This window comes from Scyliorhinus torazame, chromosome 12 (genome assembly GCF_047496885.1).
Source record: "Scyliorhinus torazame isolate Kashiwa2021f chromosome 12, sScyTor2.1, whole genome shotgun sequence".
Lineage (NCBI taxonomy): Eukaryota > Metazoa > Chordata > Chondrichthyes > Carcharhiniformes > Scyliorhinidae > Scyliorhinus > Scyliorhinus torazame.
Window position 1 is genome coordinate 193,801,501 of NC_092718.1, and position 25,309 is coordinate 193,826,809.

The 25,309-nt window shown below is 43.2% G+C and overlaps 1 protein-coding gene across 3 annotated transcripts in view; it reads right to left on the reverse strand.

The window, feature by feature from the left end:
* Positions 1-20,421, reverse strand: part of phf12b (PHD finger protein 12b) — an 88,870-nt gene extending 68,449 nt beyond the window's left edge. For all 3 annotated transcript variants that reach the window (XM_072469579.1, XM_072469580.1, XM_072469578.1), the window contains exons 1-2: positions 20,260-20,421; positions 19,752-19,933 (exon numbers count right to left, since the gene is read on the reverse strand). In XM_072469579.1, the coding sequence (XP_072325680.1) occupies positions 19,752-19,933; positions 20,260-20,325 (248 nt within the window). In that variant the 5' untranslated portion in view covers positions 20,326-20,421. The remainder of the gene's footprint in view (positions 1-19,751; positions 19,934-20,259) is intronic.
* Positions 20,422-25,309: the final 4,888 nt, after the last annotated feature.

The window sequence follows — 25,309 nt, forward strand, 5'->3', positions numbered from 1 at the left end:
TTGACTCAGCAGTAACATTTACACCACTTCAGAAGCCTGTGGTTTCAAAGTCCGCTTGACAGACCTGAGCACCCCATTTAGGTCAACAATTCAATGCAGTACTGAGGGAGTGCTGCATAGTTGGAGGTGTTGTCGATTGGATGAGATAGTAAACCAAAGTCCAGTTTGCTCTCCCACTTAATGACATGTTTCAAGTGGGAGCAGGGAGCTCTCCGGTGATCTGATCAAACTTGATGCCTTCACAAGCATCACTAAAATAACTTATTTCTTAATTATCTTGTTGCTGTTTCTGAGATCTTGTCAGCAGAGACTGGCTGCTGCATTTCCCTACATTATAACACTGAATCCAAAAGTATTTCACTGGTTGAAAATAACAGTGAACAAGCATCAATTCCCATTGCATATTGAAGAAAATGATTAAAATCTTCTCGTGAGACAAATACAGTGCCTTACAGATTTTTAAAAATTATTTTATCAGTTACACAGCCAGAGCTCAAGAGTGTGGACAGGTGCAAACCCCCAATTCCAGCTCCTTGCTTGCTCCAAAAACCAATTCAAATTGAATCCAATTCATGGTCCCCACGAGGGACATACCAGATCCAGGCATCACATCTGATCTCACGCTCACCTTAGCCAAAAGGCCAAGAAGCGATTGTGAGTCATAATCAAGCTCCCATGTTTTCAAGGGTCTTCAAGTCTCTCCTCAATGGTATCACTCCAAACCCAGTCAAACTCCATGCCAAATGGTAAAATTAATGTTTGGCTGTATTTTGTTTTAGGAATGCAAGAGCATTTTGAGATACGTGCTCTTGATTTTCCTTGTCCTTTACTACTGTGCTTCTATTCTGACATGCTACAGAGGTTCAACAAGAGGGGAGTTTGGCAACATTAATGTTTCCTCTGTGTACATTCAGTCCCACTGAAAATTTCTTAAATCTTGGCTGCAATTTTTTGACTTCAGAAATCTTCAGATCCTGAGAACTTTGTGCAAATTCCTCCATCCCACATTTAAAACATTATGGATCCTGTAAGTTTTAATATTGTTTAAAAATACATATAATTAAATGTATAGGATACTTATACAACCGTAGCATATTTTGACATCCCAAGACAATTTTTCCACAAGGCATTGCTGATACTTATATACAATTTATGCAGAATTGTTATTTATTCCACAATTAGGTGACAGCATGGAAGAAGCCAATATGCATTTTGAAACTAAGCAGCAAAAAACATCAAGAATCTTTGTGTTTAGCAGCAAACACTGGGAAATATGCTGGCTAACAATGAATCTTGATTGTGTCGCTGACATACTTAAATTGGAGAATTTAGAAGGACAGTTTTCCATTTAGTAAAAGAAGGCAAGTGCATTTTCCCTAAAATGTCACAGCAGGATCTAACAATTATGGTTAGAGATCTATTTCTACAAGTTAGGGAACACCTGACTGCTTTAAGTTACTTTTCCAGCAACAAGTACACGTGGTATTTTTCTTCAATGAGCTTAGCAGTACATTCAACTGGGCAGTACTATTTTCATAGGAGGAAGCAAACAAGAGTAGCCGTTCAAGAATGGATTTCTCATTTCTTAATAAATAAAGTCCTAAACTTACAGCACTTGCAGTATAGCTGATCCAAATGTTAACCTACGATTTACAAGGTAGGACTTTTGGCAGATTATTTCATTTATTTGTTAATGGGATGTGGGGTCACAGGCTGTGCCAGAATTTATTGCCCTTGAGGGGGCAGTTAAGGGTCAACCATACTGCTGTGGGTCTGAAGTCACATGTAGGCCAGACCAGGTAAGGACGGCAGATTTCCTTCCCTAAAGGACGTCAGTGAACCAGATGGTTCACAAACAAACTGCACTTTCCAAATTCCATTAAACTTAAACAAATTCAAGTTAACATATCTGTCCAGCTCCACCACTCCATGCTTCCCCAACAGTATAAATCTGACCCTATTTGCAGTTCTCTTCAGCTTTGACAGTCATCCAGACTCGAAATGTTAGCTCCCTTCTCTTTCCACAGGTGCTGTCGGACCTGCTGAGACTTGTCCAGAATTTTCTCTTTTTGTTACAGAATCTTAATCTTTGTGAATTTATACAAACCGACACTGAACAAATAGAACTTTTCATCTTATTTTAAACGGTTTATTAAACTGCTTTGCATAAAGAATATGTTAGAGAAATTTAATTTTTACACTACTTGCTTTTCTTGTCAGGAGTTGAGGAGACAAGCAGTAAAGTACTCTGAATTTTCATTTTTCACTGTATACTCCTGGACTGGGCACCATGGCATAATGGACAACACAACAAACAGCTTCAATGCGTGTTAACTAACTCTCTAATTTAGCCGTTATCATCTATCCACTTGTACTAAATGAATAATTTTGGCTTCCAGCAGCGAACAATTGAACAGAAAAAGTACAACTGAAGGTTTGATATTGATTACATTTGTAACTTCTGGAATTTCACAAGATGAAATACTAACTCATGACAGAGCTTAACTATTTAACGGTAACATTTTAAATAAAAGTATACCTTACACATGAGACTTTAGGTCAAATGTGCTGAAATTCGGAGGCCTCATACACGAACAAAGTTATCAGAAATTATATTATATGGAACTGTACAAGCCATGGCTGTACAGATTAACTTGAGCACCTCCGAAAATAACTGGTGTACAAGCAGTCACAAATTTTAGAAAAACTTTCCACTGCTATACAAGTACATTTATCTATAAAAGACAGGCAAGCAACTTACAATTAGTTGGCCAACATAATAAGTCATAATCACAAGTCATTGTATTATTTAATGTGAGATACCAAGTTAAATATTTTATTATATCTTGCATTTAAAAGGTTTCTATTGGACGAGACAGGGGTGCACCCTCTCCCCACTGCTGTTTGCGCTAGCTATAGAGCCGCTGGCAATTGCTCAGCGGGCTTGAAGGGGCTGGTTTTGAGAGGGTGGGGGGGGGGTTACAAATTGAATACGACAAAAAGTGAAATGTTTGTAGTTCAGAAGAGGGGCCAAGGGGACTGGCTGAGAGCTGACGTTCCGGTTAGTTGGGGACAGTTTCAGGTACCTGGGAATACAAGTGGCGCGGGATTGTGGTCGACTACACAAGCTGAACCTGTCCCGGCTGGTAGATCAAATGCGAGGGGAGTTCTGGAGGTGGGATGCGCTCCTGTCAGCTGGGAGAGTACAGACAGTTAAAATGACAGTCCTCCCAAGATTCTTATTCATGTTCCAATGTCTCCCCATTTTCATTCCACATTCCTTTTTTAAGAGGGTAAGCAAGATCATTTTGGGCTTTGTATGGGCGGGCAGGTCCCCCCGAGTGAAGAGGGTGATGTTCGAGCGGAACCGGGTGGAAGGGGGGCTTGCACTGCCGAATTTCAGCAACTATTATTGGGCAGCCAACATAGCCATGATAAGGAAGTGGGTAGTGGGGGGTCGACTTGGGAGCGGGTTGAGGCAGCCTCATGTAGGGGTACCAGTCTGGGGGCGTTGGTGACAGCGCCTCTGCCGTTCCCTCCGGCGCGCTTCTCCACTGTTCCCTCCGGCACGCTTCTCCACCAGTCCTGTAGTGGTGGCGGCCCTTCGGATCTGGGGACAGTGGAGGAGGCACGTGGGAGCATCGGTCTGGTCCCCGGTATGTAACAACCATCAGTTTGCCCCGGGGAGGTTGGACGGGGGGGTTTCGGGTATGGAGGAGGGCGGGGATTGAGCGGATGGGAGATTTGTGTTTGGAAGGGAGCTTCCCTAGTTTGAGGGCGCTGGAGGCCAAGTTTGGGTTGACGAGGAGAATGAATTCCGGTATATTCAGGTGCGGGACTGTGTAGGCAGGTGCCATCTTTTCCACTCTTGCCACTAAGGGGGATCCAAGATAGGGTAGTGTCTAGAGGATGAGTGGGGGAGGAAAGTGTCTCGGATATTTACAAGGATCTCATGTGGGCAGAGGAGACGTAGACCGAGGAGCTGAGGAATAAATGGGAGGAGGAGTTGGGAGGGGAGATTGAGGAAGGCTTGTGGGCGGACGCGCTGAGCAGGGTTAATGGGACTGCAACATGTGCCAGGCTTGGCCTGATTCAATTTAAGGTCATCCACCGGGCCAACGTGACAGTGTCCCGGATGAGCAGATTCTTTGGCGGAGAGGACAGGTGTGTAAAGTGTCTGAGAGGACAGGTAGACCATGTCCACATGTTTTGGGCTTGTCCAAAACTTAGGAGATACTGGCAGGGGTTCGAGGACGTCACGTCTAGAGTATTGAACACGAGGGTGACAATGAGTCCAGAGGTGGCGATTTTTGGGGTTTCAGAGGCCCCGGAAGTCCAGGGGGAGAAGGAGGCCGACATCTTGGCCTTTGCTTCCCTGGTAGCCCGGAGATGGATACGTCTAGCTTGGAGGGACTCAAAGCCCCCGAAATCGGAAGCCTGGTAGTCAGACATGGCGAGTTTCCTGGGCTTAGAGAAAATCAAGTTCGCCTTGAGAGGGTCGTTGTTAGGGTTCGCTCGGAGGTGGCAACCATTCATTGACTTCTTTGCGGAGAATTAATCGTCAGCTTGGGGGGTGGGTTAGGAGAATGTAGTATAGGGGGTCAATTAGGCAGATCTGGGTGGGGCAACATACGGCAATTGCACTATGTACTTTGATTGCTGTACAGTCTTTTGTTTTCGCGTTCTGTAATTCTACTGTTTGCAATGCCAAAAAATACCTCATTAAAATTGTTTATTTAAAAAAGGTTTCTATTGATTCCAGTGAGGTCATGCCATGCCACTGCAACCAATCGGTTATCTGTGCGGACACAAGCAAGGGCATTTAAAAAGGGGAGAGGATTCTAAAAACGTTAGTAATACTATAAAACCATAAAAGTAACCAGTATGAAACTCAACTATTCTACGTCAAAAAGCCAGCGGTTAGTCAAATACTAAATTCAATGACAACTGTGCTATAACCTGGGGAAAGTTCCTCTCAAGGTGAACTGTATTTTCTCTAGCCTGAGGAACTCTGCCAGGTCACTCACCCACACCCCTGACTTTGGGGGATCCGAGGCCCTCCATTCTAACAAGATCCATCTCTGAGCTACCAGGGAGGCAAAGGCCAAGACATCGTCCTCTCTCGTCCTCTGGACTCCTGGGTCTACTGACACACCAAAAACCGCTACCGTGGGACCACCCTCACTTTCAGAACCTCAAACGTAATGTCGGGAAACCCCTGCCAGAATCCCCCAAGCTTTGGACGTGCCCAGAACACGTGGACATGGTTTGCGGGCCCACTCGTGCACAGCCCACATCTATCCTCCACCCCCTCAAAAAACCTGCTCATCCAGGCCACAGTCGTATGTGCCCTGTGGACCACCTTAAACTGAATATGGCTACGCCGAGCGCACAACAAGGATGCATTAACCCTCCTCAGGGCATCCTCCCACAACCCAGCCTCCTACTCCCTACCCAACTCTTCCTCCTACTTACACTTCACGTTCCCGATCGGGGCTCCCTCCCAGTTCATCAGCTCTTTGTAAATTTTCAACATCTTCTCCTACCCCTGTTTTTGACACCACCTTATCTTATAGCCCCTGGGGCGGCAGGTGGGGAAAGGTCGATACTTTTATCCATCCAAAGTCCTTCACCTGCAAATACCAGAACCCATTCCCATCGGACAGCTCAGATTCCTCCTTCAACTCTTCCAAGCACAGAAAGCCGCTGATAAACAAATCCCCAAACCGCTCGATCCCCATCCCTGCCAACCCCCAAAACCCACCATCCAGCCGCGCGCACACCCCCCCCCCCCCCCCCCCCCCGGGAACAAACCGGTGATAGTCATATATCGGTGCCTAAACCGAGAACCCCTCCAGCCCCAGCTTTCTTCTCTTTTGCCTAGTTGCAAACAACCATTCAGAGTGCCTCCTTATTCATACGCGCTACATTTATAGATGACAGAATTCAGAATCAAGGACATTTACTGGGCCTATATTCTCTAGTTTAGAAGAAAGAGACATAATTGAAGCCTAACACTAAGCGGCAGGACAAGGTAGAAGCTGAAAAATGTTTCCCTGACAGGGTCAGGATCACATTCTCTGAATAAGGACTAAGGCAAGGAGAAATGTCTTCACTCAAAGGATTGTTAATCTTCCTTGAATTCAAGTCACTTGCGCATCCTTGGATCTTCAATGCTCCACCATTGGCAGCTGCCTAGTCTGTAAGCTCTGGAACTCACCCCCCTTAAAAAGGAGAGCAAAGTGGAGTTTTAAGACATTTCGTAACTTACCTCTTGGTATCAAATTTTGTTTGACAATGTCACTGTGAAGTTGCCGTAAGACATTTGCTCGGAGGAGTCATACGGACTCGAAAGGGTAAAACTCAGTTTCCCTCTCCATAGATACTGCCAGACCTGAATTTTCCGGCATTTTGTTTTTATTTCAGATTTCCAGCATCCGCAGCATTTTTCTTTATTACTATGTAAAGGTGCCGTCTAAATGAAAGTTGTTACAGGCAGAGATAAAATGAAGCAATGCAGTCTGGCCCAACTTTAACCAGCTGATCATTATTTACATCTCAAACAGCAATCCTGGATTATTTCACATCTATCTCTAAACACAACAAAAACATGACTTGAATACAATCTCTCAAAATCCTTTGCAGATTCATTAGGGAATCCCATCACCTCTAGAATCTTAGATTCATTAAGTTTGCATTGCAAGTTACCTTAGGTCCTTTTCAGAAGTTTGAGTACATTATAAACTACATTCTAGTCTTGTGTTTGCAAAGAAAAAGTAAAGGAATGCTATGAAAGATTTAAATCTTGCACTCAGCAGAACAGACATTGTTGCATATACTATGTTTCATAGGAAAATCCTGCAACATAGGAAAATCCTGCAACATTTGCTCCAGGCTTTTGACAAGCTTTGTTGCATTTTTAAAAAACAGTTAAGAATCACAGCAAGCAATGTGTGTTGGAAGAAGAGCACCAGATTAAAAAGTGACTGCCTTGGGTGTGCGACAGAAAAGTAGAACTTCCTTCAGCTAGGAAAATAAGAACTTCTGCTCGGAGGATAAATGATGAGAAAAACCCAATCTATCTTTATGGACAAAACATGATTTACTGATCAGTAAAATAAGAAACCCCATACCAGGGCTCTATTTGAGCTGATTGGTAATTTACGTTGCCTGAATTCCAGTGAAACAAAATGAACTATGCCAGCTTAAAAACAGCTGAGCTTACATTAGAATCAACCAACAATTTGAAATTTAGCCAACCCATTAAATACAAGCTGTGATAACACGTTTTCACATTACATTAGTCAAATTAGAACACGATGACAAGTTTTGTTGCAAAATATCTAGGCCCTGCATTTGCCCAAGATTGTAATCTTTGAGAGGTGCTCATCACACTTAGTCCTGTATTCTAATAGCTTTTAAAGCTTTAATGTTGGGTATATACCTTGATTCATATTTGGAGAATATTTAATGTTACAATTATGAAAATATGTATATTATCTTAAAGCAGGTGATAAAATCTTTTTAGGTTCCATAAAGCAGTAAACTCAACTGAAACTGATCCCAGTATTAAAAAATGAAATAACTTTAACAAATCTGTATGGCAGTCCATGGCATTCCTTTACACAGTTCATTGTAGACATTGGAGAATGGAATAGAGTAAGGGTTTCCAAATGACAAACTGGAGAAAGATCATCAAGTAATTTTTTCCAGACTGTGGAGAACAGCGAGGAGTCAAAACAGGTTTCTGTCACACTTGGGAAATGTTATTATTTTCCATACACCAACTTTACATGATTACAGGAAATCCTAAAATTGCCTGTGTTTTCTAGTTCTTCAACATCTTTAATGTATCTAAAAGGCTTCAAAAATGTACTAAAATTATTCAGTCCTTAGAAACTGGCAGCTGCATTAGCTGATCAGTCAAAATTGAACAGGAAGTGTTGATGGAAAATTGATCATCCAAGGAAGTATGGTTTACATACAGGAAATAAACAATTAATGTCAAAAATGAAAATTTCAGAAGGCCAAACCCAACTACCTGCTAGAATAAAGGCAATGTCACCTCTCCCCTGTTCCATATTCCCTTGCAAGATACACTGACCAAGAGGACGGACAAACAATATATCCAGGTTTCCTAACAAATAGAATAAGGAAAAATACTTTCTCCTACAAAGTTCCCAGTTTCTAACCAATGCAGATACCAACACTGGGCAACAGTAATCATAAAGCCAGAACACTGAAGCATCCAACAGTCTTTGCTATAGCAGGCAAATTCACCAGGATAAATAGTTATAGTACAGCACAAATATAGTTATTAATCTGGTATCCATTTGTACACAACTCTTGTGCAGAGAGCGTAATGGGAAAAAACTCCGGACATTTGATTGTGATTGCTTCCAAATGCAATGCTGCAACATGCAATTTATAATACTCAAAAAAAAATGCTAAAACCATCAAATCACAGAGCATTTCCATTCACGAAGAACAGTTAGGTAGTAAGATTTGGATAGCATTTGATCACAGACATGTTCATACAGCATCAGTGTTGCGTTCTAGAGAGAAAATGGCACACAGAGCCTTGCTGCTTTTATACAGGAGAACTGCCTGCAAGCGTCTCCAGCTGTTTTACTCCATATAAATAAACCTAATCAGGAAGCTACTGATATCAACCAAGAAAAGATGCTCTCAGAATTTTTGCTACCTTGGGACTATGGCGCTGAGGACCCGGGTTCGAATCCAGGTCCGTGTGGAGTTTGCACGTTCTCTCCGTGTCTGCGTGGGTTTCATTCCCACAACCCAAAGATGTGCTGGTTAGATGGATTGGCCACGCTAAATTGCCCCTTAATTGGAAAGAAAATAATTGAGTACTCTAAATTTATTTTTTTTAAAAAAAAGAATTTTGGCTACCTTGCAACAGAGCTCAATATCAGCTTGGGATGGAAGATAACCAGTTAAAACAGAAACTGATGATAATCGGCAAACTTTTCCAAATCATTAACTTTTGATCTGCAGGAAGAACATGGAATCATTTAGACGCAAAGCAACAAGGAGAGTTTCAGACGTCCTTTGGATTACAGTTTAGAGTAATGGTGAGCATGTGAATTTTTTGTACAACGTCCATTTGAATGATGGAACCGGATGTTAAATGGTTAATGCAGTGTGGAGGATGAGGGTGGCCATGAGAACATTGGGATAATAAGTCCATTCTAGAAGTAACACAAGCATTGAGCAGAATCTTGGCAGCAGATGGGCTCAGGAAGTGGAGATGAGCGGCATTCTGGAAACTGAAGTAGACGGTTTTTCTGATGTTGAAAACATGGGGTCAGAAGAACATTTAATATTTTATGAGGTGAAAAAAGGAAACTTAATTGTTTATTGTAATGACCCTTTTCTTTTTTTGTTTTCCAGCTTTGTTTTACTGCGCTACCAGAATTACTCTCATGTACTGGCTGCCAGAATTATTCTCAAATAAATGTGCTTTTTTTCCACATTAATATCCTAAGAAAATAAATATATTTGCCTATTTCTATCATAACCTTGATCGGTTTGAAGATAATAAAAATCGTAAGAAAGACATAACATACCAACCATTACAAGGAGTACAAACTTTCAAAATTCTATACACATGTTTTAAAAGGAAAGTATATTTCAATATATATCTGGTTACTTTGCACACTGGAATGCAAACATAACTCCTGCTTCTTTCCTCTACTGCAAGACGCCTGCTTAAATCCATTTCAGCTTCCACCTCCGACAAATGCAAAGGTTTCATGAATTTCTTTTATTACTAAACCCGAATTCAATCAGGCGCCTCTGCCACTTTTCTCAGTTTCCCTAGCCCACCAGGCCCAACTTCCTCTAAAGCTCCCCACCCCACAACATGTACTTTTCTTTAGGTTCTGTCTAAGTTCATCTTAGCACTGGGCTAAATCACTGGCTTCGAAAGCAGACCAAGGCAGGCCAGCAGCACGGTTCAATTCCCGTTTCAGACTCCCCGAACAGGCGCCGGAATGTGGCGACTAGGGACTTTTCACAGTAACTTCATTTGAAGCCTACTTGTGACAATAAGCGATTTTCATTTCATTTCATGTCTGAGACCCAACTCCTGCTCTCCAAACCGTAATCCCACTGAACTACCAAAAGCCCAACTCCTCTTCCTGGATCCCATGTTAGCTGACATTGCTAACTGTTCTCTCTCCTCCAGTTCTGTCTCTCTCAAGCCCCACCATCCTTGAAAACCACCATGCCATCTCCAACCTCCCTTTCCTCTCCAAAGTCTCAGAACAAGTTGACCCCTGACAAATCCATGCCCATCTTTCCTCGAATGCTTAAATCCCTCCAATCAGGTCAGGTTTCAACCCCTGCCATATTACCAAAATAGCTCTTACCTAAGTCACAAATTACATCCAATATAACTGTGACAGAGGCAAACTATAGCACCTCATCCTTCTTGACCTGCCTGCAGCAGCCTTTGACAGGCCACACTCCACCATCATTCAGCAGAATGGGATCGAAAGTATCAGGTTCAATTCTCATCTAAATAGAGCCAGAGAATCATCTGCAATGGTTTCTCTTCCCACTCCACACCATTATCTCTGGTATTTCAAGGATCAATCCTTAGGACCCTCCTATTTCTCACCTACATGCTGTTTCTCGGTGACAAGGATGGGCAAAAAATGCTGGCCAAACCAGTGATGTCCACTTTCCGTAAATGAACTTTTAAGAAACTACACCACATATGGGAAAGACCGCAGTCTCTCCGTCCTTCCTCGGTCATTAAATTTTCAGTTTGTTTATCGAATGAGAAATCTCCAATTAAACACCAGAAAGGCTGAAGTGATTGACTTTGATTCCACCCACGACAAACTCTGTTCCCTTGTCATGGGTTCCACCCCTCTGGCTGCCAATAACCGAGACGGGACAAGACAGTTTACTACTACAGTATCATATTCAACCCCAAGATGAGAGTTCCATATCCGTGCAAGCATCAAGATCACCCTCTTACATCGGTGTAATGTTGATCAACTCCACCCCTACATCAACTCTCCTGCCACAAAGGTTCGATCCCGGCCCTGGGTCACTGTCCGTGTGGAGTTTGCACATTCTCCCAGTGTCTGCATGGGTCTCACCCCACAACCCAAAAGATGTGCAGGATAGGTGGTTCGGCCATGCTAAATTGCCCCTTAATTCAAAAAAAATAAAATAATTGGATACTCCAAATATTAAAAACTCTCCTGCTACCAAACGCTCACCATGCTTTAGTTACCTCCAAACTTGACTGTACTAATGCATCCGAGAGCTGCTTCCCACATTTTACCCACTGTCCTAACTCACACCAAATCCTGTTCACCCATCACCTCTTTCTTGCTGACATACATGGGTGCCCAACTAAGCACTACTTTTAATTTTAAAATTCTCATCCTAGTTTTCAAATGAGTACAAGGCCCGGCCCTTCCCCATCTGTAATCTACAGCCATACAACAGATTTTGTGCTTCTCAAATTCCAGTCTCTCACATAGCCCCGATCTTAATCGCTACACTGCTAGTGACCATGCTTTTGTTGTCAAGGCCCCAAGCTCTGGAATTATCTTAATAACGTTTCCCACCTCTCACTTTCCTCTTTCAAGGTGCTCCTTAAAAACCTACTTATTCAACCAATGCTTTGGCCATCTGCCCCAATATCTCCATGTAGCTTATTTTGTTTCATAATGCTTTTATGATGGGCCTTGGGATTTTTGATCATGCTTAAGATGTTAAGTAAACACATGTTGCCATTATTCTACTTCCAAAGCTTTCAAGTTACACCTATAAGACATAGGAGCAGAATTATGCCATTCGGTCCATCGAGTCTGCTCCGCCATTCAATCATGGCTGATATGTTTCTCATCCCCACTCTCCTGCCTTCTCCCCATAAATCAAGAACCTATCTAGCTGTCTTAAAGACATTCAGTGATTTGGCCTCCACAGCCTTCTGCAGCAAAGAGTTCCAGATTCACCACCCTCTGGCTGAAGAAATTCCTCCTCATCTCAGTTTTAAAGGATCATCCTTTCAGTCCAAGGCTGTGCCCTCAGGTTCTAGTTTTTCCTACTTGTGGAAACATCCTCACCACGCCCACTCTATCGAGACCTCTCAGTATCCTGTAAGTTTCAATAAGATCCCCCTCATCCTTCTAAACTCCAACAAGTACAGACCCAGAGTCCTCAACCGCTCCTTGTATGACAAGCTCTTCATTCCAGGAATCATTCTTGTGAACCTCCTCTGGACCCTTTCCATGGCCAGTACATTGTTCCTTAGATACAGGGGCCCATTACTGCTCACTTACTCCAAATGGGATCGGACCTTATACAACCTCAGAAGTATATCCCTTCTCTTGTATTCGAGCCCACTCAGCACAAATGCTAATATTGCATGTGCCTTCCTAACTGCTGACTGAACCTGCACGTTAACCATAAGAGGATCCTGAACTAGGACTCCCAAGTCCCTTTGCGCTTCTGATTTCCTAAGCCTTTTCCCATTTAGAAAAAAGTCTATGCCTCCACTCTTTCTACTTAATTCACAGCCTCACAATTTTCCACATTGTATTCCATCTGCCACATCTTTGCCCACTCTCCAAGCCTGTCCAAGTCCTTCTGCTGCCCCCTGCTTCCTCAATACTACCTGTACCACTGCATATCTTTGTACTGTACATATTCTATATTAGATCCCATGCTTTGCGACACCAACAGTAGACAGTTATGCCATCAACATGCAAAATGTTAGGTTTGCAATAAAATAAATAAAATATATTTGAAATCAACCTTCCCCCTCTGACTAAAGTTAAACTCTCAATGGAACACAGAAACGCTGATGAAAGTAATTTTCTGGCACCAAACATTCCTGTAATTTGTATACCTACAACACTATTGTACAATCTGTTATCATATGCCACACGTAGCCCCCAATTCCTGATGACCCAGTCTGGAAAAAGGCCAGATAACAGAATTCTATTTGTGCTTATAGTTTCATCGTGGGCCAGTAGCTTGGGAAATGTCTGTTTTTAGCACTGTTCCATCACTTGGATGCATTTCAAAATCATATCAGCAAACTCCATCAGCATCAATAAGTTAAGACGTAAAGTTCATGGGAGCATGGACTGAAACTTTATACATGGTCTCCGAAACTCCAAAAATACAGAGCCATGAGGTCAACAAGAATTTGAGATACACTGTCTAGATACCAGCTTCTTTCTTGATGGGCATAATGTGGTGCTCATACTCTTGACAGATCACCTTAGCAAACCTTGGAACCAAGATGCACAATATAAAAACAGCTACAAGGGCTGCTTGTGGGCAGGCTGTAATGTGAAGGAGGGTGCTTGGAAAGCAAACAAGTGAGGGAGGAAAGAGACAGCAAGATTGGGCAAAATAGACTTAAATAAAAACATCTCTGGACCAGGACAAAAAGGATGTGGGAAATGAAATGAATTCCAGCACGTTTACTATTTTCACAAACTTTAGATCCAAAACCATGGTAATCGTAAATGGCTCAGCACTGAACTATTGAGTGCGATATTTTCAAAGTCATTTTCAAACTCAGAGTCATGACCTGTCGCAGACAGGTGTCAGGAGGGTCATGGAACCATCGGTCACATTGTTCCCAGCATAGGTCACAAAGGTGGGCCGTCCTCGACGGTCAGCCAGTTGGCAAAATGGGTCCAGGGCAAAAAAGTTTGAAAAGCACTGGTTAGGTTAGGCCACAGCTGGAATTTTTTGAACAGTTCTGGTTGTCACATAACAGAAGGACACAATTTCTCTGGAGGTGGTACAGAGGAGGTTTACAAGAACGTCGCAAGGGCTTGAAAATTGCAGCGATAACGAATGATTGGATAGGGCGTTCTTCTTGGAACTGAGAGGTGAGCTGATTGAGGGGTACAAGATTACACTTCTCAAAGACTTGATTGAAACGGTTTAGTGTACAGTACCATTCATAACTGAAAAGAGGCAATGGGACCAGGTACTAAGTAACTTCAAAACACAATTAATTATCGCAATCTTCCTCATTATCACAATGGCTTCCGTTATAGTCACCTGTAGCCTGAAACAAATGGTGAGCTGGACTGAGTGTTAATTGTGTTCAAATAAACAATCAGTGTTTATACATGCTATATTCTGAATAAGCAAGTTTTAAAATGTTTGGCCATTTGTGCTAGCATTACTAATGATATTTCTGGATTTTGCTTCATCATTTTAGTAGGGTAGGACATTTCTTCTATATTGGAGAACCAGCTACAGTGCATCAATATAACGATGCAACAGTTCATATGGATTCCGTTATGGATTCCAAGGGAAGCGAGTTTTCAAAATACATGATTGGCCATTTTTTAAAAGTATTTTCTAAAACAGACAGATAAAACGTTGCAAATACACAGCAAGCCAGACAGCATCTGAAAAGAAAAAGTAGCCTTCAGATCGGTTGCTTTGTCTGTTGATATGTCACAGTTGCCCGTAGAGTTAAGATGGTATTAAGAGTTAAGATGGTATTTTTCATCAGTAGGCAATCGAACTAGGTGAGAATCTGAGCACAGGGCATTGCTTATGGTGACTGCTCGAAACATAGGGACTATAAGTGGGCCGACCTCTACTATCAAGTTCATCACTACCATTCAGTCTCTATGCTGGGAGGCTCACAAGATCATCTCCACTTCGATCCCCAATTTTTGTTTCCATCAAAAATTTTGTAATTACTCTGCACAAAAGAATGCATTCATTTCCAAAGACAAGGTTTAAAATGAAAGCGACTAACATCAGAACATCTGTTTTTTTTTGAAGAACAACATCTGGTTACAAAATTAATTTTGATAACGAAGGCAGAAACACTATCACAATCCTTAGAGCAAACAGAATGCAGTAATTAAAAGAAAATCACAGCTCCCTCTGCATTAATGTTTATTGGGAAGTTTGCTAATTAGTGGGCATTATTAAACAAAAATTGACATGCGCATCAGCTGCACTAAATCTGTCCCAAATATTTCAAGTGGCATATTCCCCACTAATGATTTTTAAAATTAAAAAATGTTTTTGTTTTTAAAGAGTAACCAATTATTTATTTTTCCAATTAAGGGCAATTTAGCGTGGCCTATCCACCTACCCTGCACATCTTTGGGTTGTGGGGTGAAACCCACACAAATACAGGGAGAATGTACAAACTCTACACAGACAGTGACCCAGAGGCAGGATCAAACCTGGGACCTCGGTGCCGTGCAAATCACTGCGCCACTGTGCTGCCCTTTTTCCCATAGCTCTGAAAGATTTTCCTCTTCAGATAAGAATCCAGTCCTATTTTGAAAGCCACAATTGAATCTACCTCTACCACACGCTCATCAACAATGCATTCCAAAACCTAGCCATTTGCAGCGCAAAATTGTTTGCCCTCATGTCACCATTGCTCCTTTTGTTTACGATGTTATGGACTTTATTCATTCCAAATTCCTGGTGTCTTGCGTGATCATGCAAAGTTATACCAGCTAACCTCATCACCACCGTAGAACTATTATGCGTTTCCTCCAAAATTTGGCACAGCAAGTCACATCTTCCTGCGTGAACTTGCAAGCTTTCAAACTGCAAAAGGGTTTGTAAATGATAGAACCCATTCATGAAAATTCACTATACTGTTAGTTGCACTTTCAAACATAGTTTTTTTTTTAAATTTAGAGTATCCATTTCATTTTTTCCCAATTAAGGGGCAATTTAGCATGGGCCAATCCACCTACCCTGCACACTTTTGGGTTGTGGGGGTGAGACCCACGCAAACGCGAGGAAAATGTGCAAACTCCACACGGACAATGACCCAGAGACAGGATCGAACCTGGGACCTTGGCGCCCACTGCGCCACCGATTTCAAACGTACAGTTAAGACTACATCTTCAAGATGTAGCGTGGAGGGGTCAGTCACTAGGGGACATAGGTTTAAGGTCCGTGGGGCAAGGTTTAGAGGAAATGTACGAGGCAGGTTTTTTTTTTTTGAGTTACACAAGAGGGTGGCGAGTGCCTGCAGGGGAGGTTGTGGAAGCAGACACATTAACGCCGGTCAAAAGGCATCTTGACAAATTGATGGATAGGATGGGTATAGAGGGATACGGCACTAGGAAGTGCTGAGGGTTTTGGCCAAGTGTGGTATCATGACCGGTACAGGTTTAGAGGGCCAAAGGGCCTGTTCCTGTGCTGTATTGTTTCTTGAAATATGTTCAGTGACATCAATTCTATCCTAATTTTCTTCTGCGATTGCATCATTCTTTTCAGCAGAAATGCAGTTTAAACAAACAAAACATTTAGTCACAACCTATCCTGAAGCAATTGATATAGAATGGTAAATGACCAAATTGTTAAGTCTTCTCCTCTTCAAAGATGCTGTGTGATCTGCTAAGCATGACCAGTACTTTCTGCTTTTCAAATTTCTAGCACCCGTGCTATTTTGTTTTTATATAAGATGGCTTGACATCAAAATACAGGTACTGTACAGATATCACACAAAACTGATGAGTCAGATACCCAGTAAACCACATCCTCCAGAACTAATGACAGAAACAAAATAATAAATGCATGTGGTACAACCTAATTTTGTGGGTTTAATCAGTTGCATCCATTTTATACAAGAATCAACAATGCCTTTAAAAATTCTTGACGTAGTATTACACAATGTGATCTGATATAAGTGAATACTCGAACCAGGAAGAGACCTACTTCGGAAACATCCCTCAAAGAGCACATTTAATAAATGAAGTATAATATTATCAATTACAGCCAACACTATTTGGGGCTACATCACCACGTACCACTTCCCCAAGGTCCATCACCACCTTCTCAGAACAACATTCAATGTTGCAGTATGCATACAGTATGCTCACAATGATAATATTTTCACCTCCAATCTATTCATCTGCATTTCAATCTTATAGTAGAGAAACCCACAACTAAATGGAGGCACTAAATCACCACACTGGATTTTTCTTCAATATATGTAGTAATGCTAGTTGACGAAGCTCCATAAAGAGCATTTTATATGGAGTCCTAAAGTAAAACTGACATTGTTTACATAGCAGCATATCCCCTGCGGCAAGAAGCTTTGTGCAACTTCCTGTACTCGCGAACAATCAGGGGTTTCATACCCAATTAACACAAACTTAAAAAATAGCTGCCATACAATGCAAGTTCATCACATGAAAAACACAGAACAGATTATGAATTTCAGACTGATTAAAAACACCTATTAATCAACCCTCTACTGACTCATTAAAATAGATGCAGACGTTTAGCTTAAAACCAAGCATATAACCCGTTCAAAAGTGGTAATTGCTGAGATCTGGCGCACTCCCTACTTATATCAGAAAGACAGAAGTTCTTGAATTTTCATCCGGTAACACTAACTGATCAAATACCATTATTCTGCATGATCCTAATTTACTTTTGGTGTCCAAAGTTCACTCGCCCCGATTAGTAAATGCAACCAGTCAACACAGGAAGTACAAAAGCAAGTATCATAAAATCACTAATGATCATTTCTTTTGGTGAGGAGTTGTGAAAGTTGACAAAATTACGGCTTAGCGCACTGTTTAGTACCTCACAAAAATGAGGCTCAATATGGCCACATTCAGCGATACCATTCAACTAAAAAAAGTGCCACTCTACTCGTATTAAAAAATCATAATGTAGATAAAGTAGTCCAATTTATTTTTATATTTCATTTATATGTCATTTAACGGCATACCATATTTTTAGTCTTGGCTCAGTTGGTAGCACTCTGGCCTCAATCAAAAATGCTGTGGGTTCAAGTCTCATTTCAGAGTCCGGAGCACAAAAATCTAGGTCACTGAGGGAGTGCTAGAGGTGTTGCCTTTTGACGGCATCATTAAACTGAGGCCTTATCTGCAGTCAGGTGGTCCCAAATGATTCTGTGGCACTATTTCGAAGAACAGTCAACAAAAAAGCTCCGAACAATATATATGCCTCAATCAATATTACAAAAACATTATTGGGTCATTACCACATTGTTGTGTACTAAATGGCTCCTGCAATGCCTACACTACCAGTCATTGGTCATAAAGCTTTTTAGGACATCCCGAGGTCACGAAAGGCACTATATGAATACAAATCTTCCTATTTCAGCATAGTTTCTGTTGCTGAGTAAATATTACTACAATGAGGAATGAAAAACAAATTAATAGAATTATAGCAAAATCCTATCTATTTCTTTAACCCAATTAAATGTCTACATCAAAATTAATGCCAAACTCCCAAATTTCTAATTGCTGAATTTACAGAAACCATACACAATTGAGGGTATAACTTGGGAGGGTAATGAATAATCTAACAGGCTTTAATACAGCACGAGAATTCTAAAATTCAATACTGCCAAATGCTTCAAGTCCATTTTCATGCAGACCATAGATTGAGAAATTAAATAAAACTTGACAATAGGAGGACTACTGGGTGACAAGTGTGGAGTTAGTTTACATGAGAGCGAAAGCCATTAACACTTCTTTTTACTGGAGGCTCTAGAAACCTACCAAAATAGCTTATCGATTGGGGGGTGGGTACATTTAATGGATTATTGGGGAAACCAACTGATCTCACTGGAAAATATATATTTCCATATCCAACTTTAAGATACAAGAGTGCCTTGCAAAATATTACTTATTTCATTTAATGTAGATAAATACTTCGAATAAAACACACTAGTTTTTAATAAATCAATGTTAGATATTTACACTGACCAAAGTATCACACGTTAAAAGTTTTTTTACAAGTTTTAAATCTCGATTAGTGCCAAAAAAGTGGAATTGCCAGGGAGAATGGAATGCCTTTTATTAAAAGCCAAAATGATAACATGGCTACTTTTTAAAATGAGAGAAATTATTTTTTAAAGGAAGCTTTAAAATGCTACAACAACAAATGTGTCCTGGTGCTGCCTCAGAACTCCAATACTTCTTTGCAATATCACCAAGGACGTTGCCAAATCTGACACTAACCTCCCGAACCGAGAAGTCAACTAAAATGGCGCTGCGAATCGAAAATATAATTTAAACGGAGGTCGCCATGTTGCGTATTTGCAAACAAAGTGGAGGAAAGGAAGGCATCCGGCTCGGTGCATAAATAAGTGCTCAGGGGCCAGGCCTACGAGTATGAAGCGATCTCAGAGGACAAATAAGGCCATGAAGAGAAACACATACGTGTTTAGTCAATAACGCCCCCCCCCCCCCATACATACCCAAACTCATGAGGTCCTATTTGCAAAGTCAAAGAGAAGGGGTGTGGGGGAAAGAGATGGCTCGTAGCAGCCAGGATCAGAATCGACTGTCAGCAGAACCTCACTTGATTAAACGACCCACCACAAGTTTACAGCTTCCTTCAACCTATCTAAAGTTCAGCTTCAGGCCTCGGTCAGACCCTAGTTAGCGGTACGTAGAGGGGCAGGGGGCGGGAGGAAGCAGGTCAGGGCAAATGGTTTTATCGCAGTACAAAAAGCAGCCACTAAAAAAAAACACAGACCAGGTCCACACACACTTGAGGCCAAACCCTTGGAAATCACAATTAAAGCCCGGCAGTACCCGAGCTGGAAGAACACACACCAGCGTGGGAAAGAAAACATGAGGACAAATCAAAACCCGAAACCAAAACAACCGCCCCCAAGTGTAGCACATTCCCGAGGCAGGCGAGCGCCCTTTCTGGGAGAGGGGGCTGGAGGAAAGGCCGAGGCTGTAGCAGTGACTGACCAGCACTGGAGATGGAAGGCGGCCGGGCAGTGGTCGCAGCAGAGCAGGTCTCCCCCCTCCTTGCAGCTATCGCAGGTGTCGTGGTTGGTGGCCCGGCCGCTCCGCCGAGGCTCTTTCTCCAGCTTCTTGGCCTTCTTGTCGCTATCCTCGCTCTTCGGAGGGGCCAGCAACGCTTGGATTTTCTGCAAGGCAGAGAGAGAAGCAAGAACAAAAACATGATTAAATATCGTTTTCTTCGCGGAACCGGGGGGGGGGGGGGAAAGAGAGAAAGCACGAAAGCGGCTTTAACAGAAGATTAAACAAACGTTTATTCCTCTCCCCCCACCCCCTCCCCCTCAGACAGAAATAACAAAAGGACGGATGAGAAGAAAGAGAAAGACTGAGGCCATTTGTACAGGGGAGAGAGGTTTTCTTTTTCCCCGCAGCTTTTCATTTCAACCAGGGTTGCAGATTTTGGGCGCGATCAGGCAGGCGAGCAGAGAGAGAGGGGCAGAGGGGGAAATCTCACCTCCATCAGCCCTCCGGAGGTATCCAAGTCGTAGACAATCGTCTTGGTCTCCATTTTATCCCACATTCAACACGGCCGCTGTTTTCCCCCCCTTTAACGTGAAGAGGCGGCGGCGGCAGCAGCCCGGCGATGGAGGAAGCAGCAGCCCTGCGATGGAGGAAGACCCCCACCCCCCCCCTCACAACCCCACTCCCCCCCGAGCCGTCACCAAACCAACACCCGCAAGAATTCCGTTGGAGGGAACAAAAATCGCCGAGAGGCGGCCGAGGGTAAGGCGAAAGCCCCCTGGACCCCGCTCGGCTTCCCACTCTCCGGCCAACCGAAGACAGGCGGCTCAATGTGAAGGAAGGCGATAACAACAACAACGACGGCGGCGACCAGAAGAAGAAGAATAAATCCACAAGAATCCCGGCCTCCGCAGCCCTTCTCGCGTTCAACGGGCTCCAGCTCCAGTAGCGACGCCAGGCCTCGGCCGAGGCCTAACCGACGTGAAGCCTTCCCTGAGCGACAATAATATTCGCGTCGAACCACTCGGTTTCCATCCGTGCGAAAAGAGCACAGGGCCGCAACCATGAAGCAGATAATCCCGTGGCTGGACGGAGGCCGCGGGCGGCAGGCGGTCTGTTCCTCGGCTCCCGAAGCCCGCCAGCACAAACACTCGGGAGGCCAGGCGGCTCGCTTTACATTTTTTTCCTGCCTCCAAGTTGGCGCAAACTTTCCACACACATCACACGTAACTGCGCAGGCGCCGCAAGGTAGAGGGGAGGAGAGGGGGCAACTACGCAGGCGCCGAGAAATTCTGACCAGGTTCCCACCGCGCCTGCGCAACTGCCCGCCATCTGATGCGAACGCGCATGCTCAGACAGCCCCTCCCTTCTGCTCCCGTATTCTCACCGGCTTTGACCGCGCGTGCGCCGCTCGGCTGAGGTTGCGCGCGTCTCTGACGTCAAGACCCGTCCGCCGTCGCGTGATCGCCGTCCGGACAGCTCGGCCAATCAGCTTCCGCCTTCCTCCCCTCCCCCACCAGTATGTTCTCCTTGGCGAAGATAGGAGGAGGGACAGCCTGTTCAAGCCTTCTCATTCCGCATGCGCGCTGCACTCCCCTCCTGAAAAATGCATATACCGCGCATGATTCGTGTCACGATCGCAGTAGGTAATGACGTAATTGTTTCCTGAAGGGCACAGGATTCTGGGAATTGTAGTAAAGGTTCTGAGTGTCTGGAATTCACAGGAGGAATCAAATGATGCAAACTGCAGGAGGTGGAGAACATTGTGATGCTAGAAACTGCTATTTGCATTTATTGGTCTTATTCATAACAATTTCACTTTTCGACTTTAATCTGCAGCTTTTGATATAGTACCTGGGCAAAGTAAGTTTAAACATTTTAGAAATATCCTCATTGCATACTTGGATTGGATTTGTTTATTGTCACGTGTACTGAGGTACAGTGAAAAGTAATAATCAGTCTAATAAAGGCTGCTATCTGGATTGAAAAGTGACAGCAGTCATTTGTTCTTTTGAATGTTTCTTGTTGATTTCCACTAAATCAATAAAGCAGCAAGAGCAGAGTTTTGAAATTACACCAGATCATGATGATTCCTGCAGTGCTTCCAGGCACTGTTACTGAAAACTAACCCCACTCACCATGACAACTCACACTTAAGTAAAAGTAAGGTAAAGTCGCCATAATACAAATGACCGTAGGCTGCTTTCTCCTTCGATGGGGAGGGCTGACTGGTGGTGATTTAACCTGAGGATTACCACATCTCAGGCAAGGGACAAGGTTGAGAAGGTGAGACCCTCAGGAATAACCTTAAGTAATACCTTTAAGGTAACAAAACATCCCAAAGTGTTTTACTGGAGCATAGTCAGAAATGAATTTGACACCTAGCAAAAGAAAGAGTTATTGCGGTTGACAAGAAGCGTGGCCAAGAGTGCATTAAGGAGGGTCCGAAAGGAGAAAGATGCAGAGAGATTTGAGAGCAAATTTCTGAGCTTTGAGCCTAAATGACTGAAGGCACAGCTGCTAACGTTGCTTGTGAAGGGAATAGGGAATATGTGAGAGGCCAGAGTTGGAGAAATGCAGATTTGAAGGATAGCATGGATGGACGAGGTTGAGACTGGAAGGGGAAGAACCATGAAGGGAATTGAATACAGAGGTGAAAAATTTTAATTTTGATGCACTGATGGTCAATGTTGGACAGGGAGTAGGCGGTGATGGGTGAGCAAGATTTTAGCCCTGTTTCTATCGAGGCAGCAGAGTTTTAATTGATGTCAAGCTTTTGGAAGGTGTGAAGCTTGCCAGAGAACATTGGAATAGTCGATTCTGATAAAGGCAAGGATGAAACCTCAACAGCAGCTGGGCTGTTTCAGTGGTAAAGTCAGGATGTCACGAGTAAGTGACCTTTATTTTGGGAAAGGATATGGGGTGGCGTATCCTGAAACTGGACTCTGAGGTCCAGAGCTGCACAAGATCATCCTCCAAGGCCATCATCAGTCTCCTCCATTGAAAGTCAGTAACCTTCCACCAGCCCAACTGCAGCAATTGGGTAGAACTTCATAGGAATAATAGGGCAGGAGACGATACATGGATGACATACACTAAGGGCTACACTAAGGGATGCACAAAGGTGGTTAGTTTAATTGTGGACGCATTATGGCCTTATTTCTAAATTTGATTCGCAATATTTTGGGGTGTTTTTTATTTTTGCTGAATGGGGAATTGTAATTGCAGTTGCTGGTATCACAGTTACTGGCATTGAACTCAAATTAGTTCTTAGTGTACAGCCTAGGCAGAAAGCGCTGTCTAGATAGCTGTCTCCCTTCCTCCTCATCCTCCATATGCACGTACTCCTCAGCTGCTCACCTGATAACTGGAAGCAAAGGCTGTCCCCTCATGATGACGAGATTGTTCAGCATGCATCAGGCCACCACAAATCCACTTGGCTGAGTCCTGAAGAGCTCCTTCTGTGCTTTCTGGACTGTGGAGTCATTGTTTGTACTTGCCAGTTATTAGGATCCTGGATGAGAACCCAACTATTCGCAATTTGTAAAATGTTACTGCACCAAAGGAGTGATAACACTGACCAATGGGTATCTTTTATGGTAAAACAAGCTTAATTTAAAAACAGAATACACCACGTTAACAACAGAGAAATAGCTTTATAGTTATAGTTACAACAGTTATGTAAAATAAAAACATTAACATAATTCCTAAACCTGCCTCTGTATTCCAATTAAGCAAATTTATGGGTGGCATGGTAGCACAGTGGTTAGCACAGTTGCTTCACAGCTCCAGAGTCCCAGGTTCGATTCCCGGCTTGGGCCACTGTCTGTGCGGAGTCTGCACATTCTCCCCGTGTCTGAGCGGGTTTCCTCCGGGTGCTCCGGTTTCCTCCCACAGTCCAAAGATATGCGGATTAGGTGGATTGGCCATGATAAATTGCCCTCAGTGTCCAAAAAGGTTGGGTGGGGTTACTGGGTTACGGGGATAGGGTGGAGGGTTGGGCATAGGTAGGGTGCTCTTTCCAAGGGTCGGTGCAGACTCGGTGGGCCGAATGGCCTCCTTCTGCACCGTAAATTCTATGAAACCAACATAGATCAAATACCACTCTTGAATAAAGTTAACAACCAGGGACTGGATTCTCCAATCCCCCAGCCGCATGTTTCTTGGTGGCGCACCTTTTGCTGGCAGTGGCATTCTCTACTCTCACCGTTTGTCAATGGGATTTCCCCTTGAAGCCACCCCACGTCCCAGGCATCCCAAGGGCAGGAGTGCGCTGCTGGCAGGAAAATGGAATCCGAACGTCCGGAGAAATCTGGCCCAGGTTACTACTTTTCTCTGGGCAGAATCTTTGGATAGAGAACCTTTCAGGACAAAAACTGAAACGCCCCTGTTCAGATTAAAATCCTCAGAAGAACTAGCGTTTCAGGCAGCCCCGGTTCCTCCCCTTAATTACATCATCTGTATCCAAGGCATAAGGTATTTTCTATATCTTCCCACAGGATGTTTAGCCAGGACCAAACGTAATCAAAGAAACATAGAATTTACAGTGCAGATTGAGGCCAGTCAGCCCATCGAGTCTGCACTGGCCCTTGGAAAGAGCACCCTGCCTAAGCCCACACCTCCACCCTATCCTGGTAACCCCACCTAACCCTTTTTGGACACTAAGGGCAATTTAGCATAGTCAATCCACCTAACCTGCACATATTTGGAATGTGGGAGGAAACCGGACTGTGGGAAGAAACCGGAGCACCTGGAGGAAACCCTTGCAGACACAGGGAGAACGTGCAGACTCTGCACAGACAGTGACCCAAGCCGGGAATTGAACCCCTGTTCTTTAAATGTAAACAATATTCCATTAGCAGAACTCTCCACCTGCAAAATTAATGATTACCCCATTTTTAGTACTCCTCAATCACAGCTTTAGCAGACATACTGTCTATATGCATCTTACCTCAGATTTTAATAACACTACTGCAAAAAACTATAAACAGGAAATATAACAAGTTCTTACATTCATTAAACGGTAATGTACCACATTTCTTGTGGTGGCAGGGCTCTTATTGTATGAATGTTGTGTGCATAGGCTACCTAAGTCATGAGACATTGGGTTGAATTTTTGTTTATGGGTCGCAATCCCATTATCAGGAGGAACTGCAGGTCAGAAACCCTTGCATGCCGTCACGGGCCCCAGAGGGAAACCTTTGAGGAAGCTGTCTCAAGGAGCTCCATCCAATTAACGCTAACCACAATGTTTACAAACACTCTTGCTATGATTGACAGGTCCTCACCACTTCAAAAGCAATTAAGTGTGTTGTCTTTCTCTTTCACAGCAGGAAGTACTTAGCAGCCTTTGATGTGGTGAGGAGCTGTCAATCATAGCAAGAGTCTTTATAAACATTGTGGTTAACAGCAAAGCAGGGTAATCAAAGCATTCAAGCTTGAAGGGAAAGATCAACAAAGAGTCCACCATAAGACACAGGAGCAGAATTAGGCTATTCGGCCCATCGAGTCTGCTCCACCATTCAATCATGGCTGATAAGTTT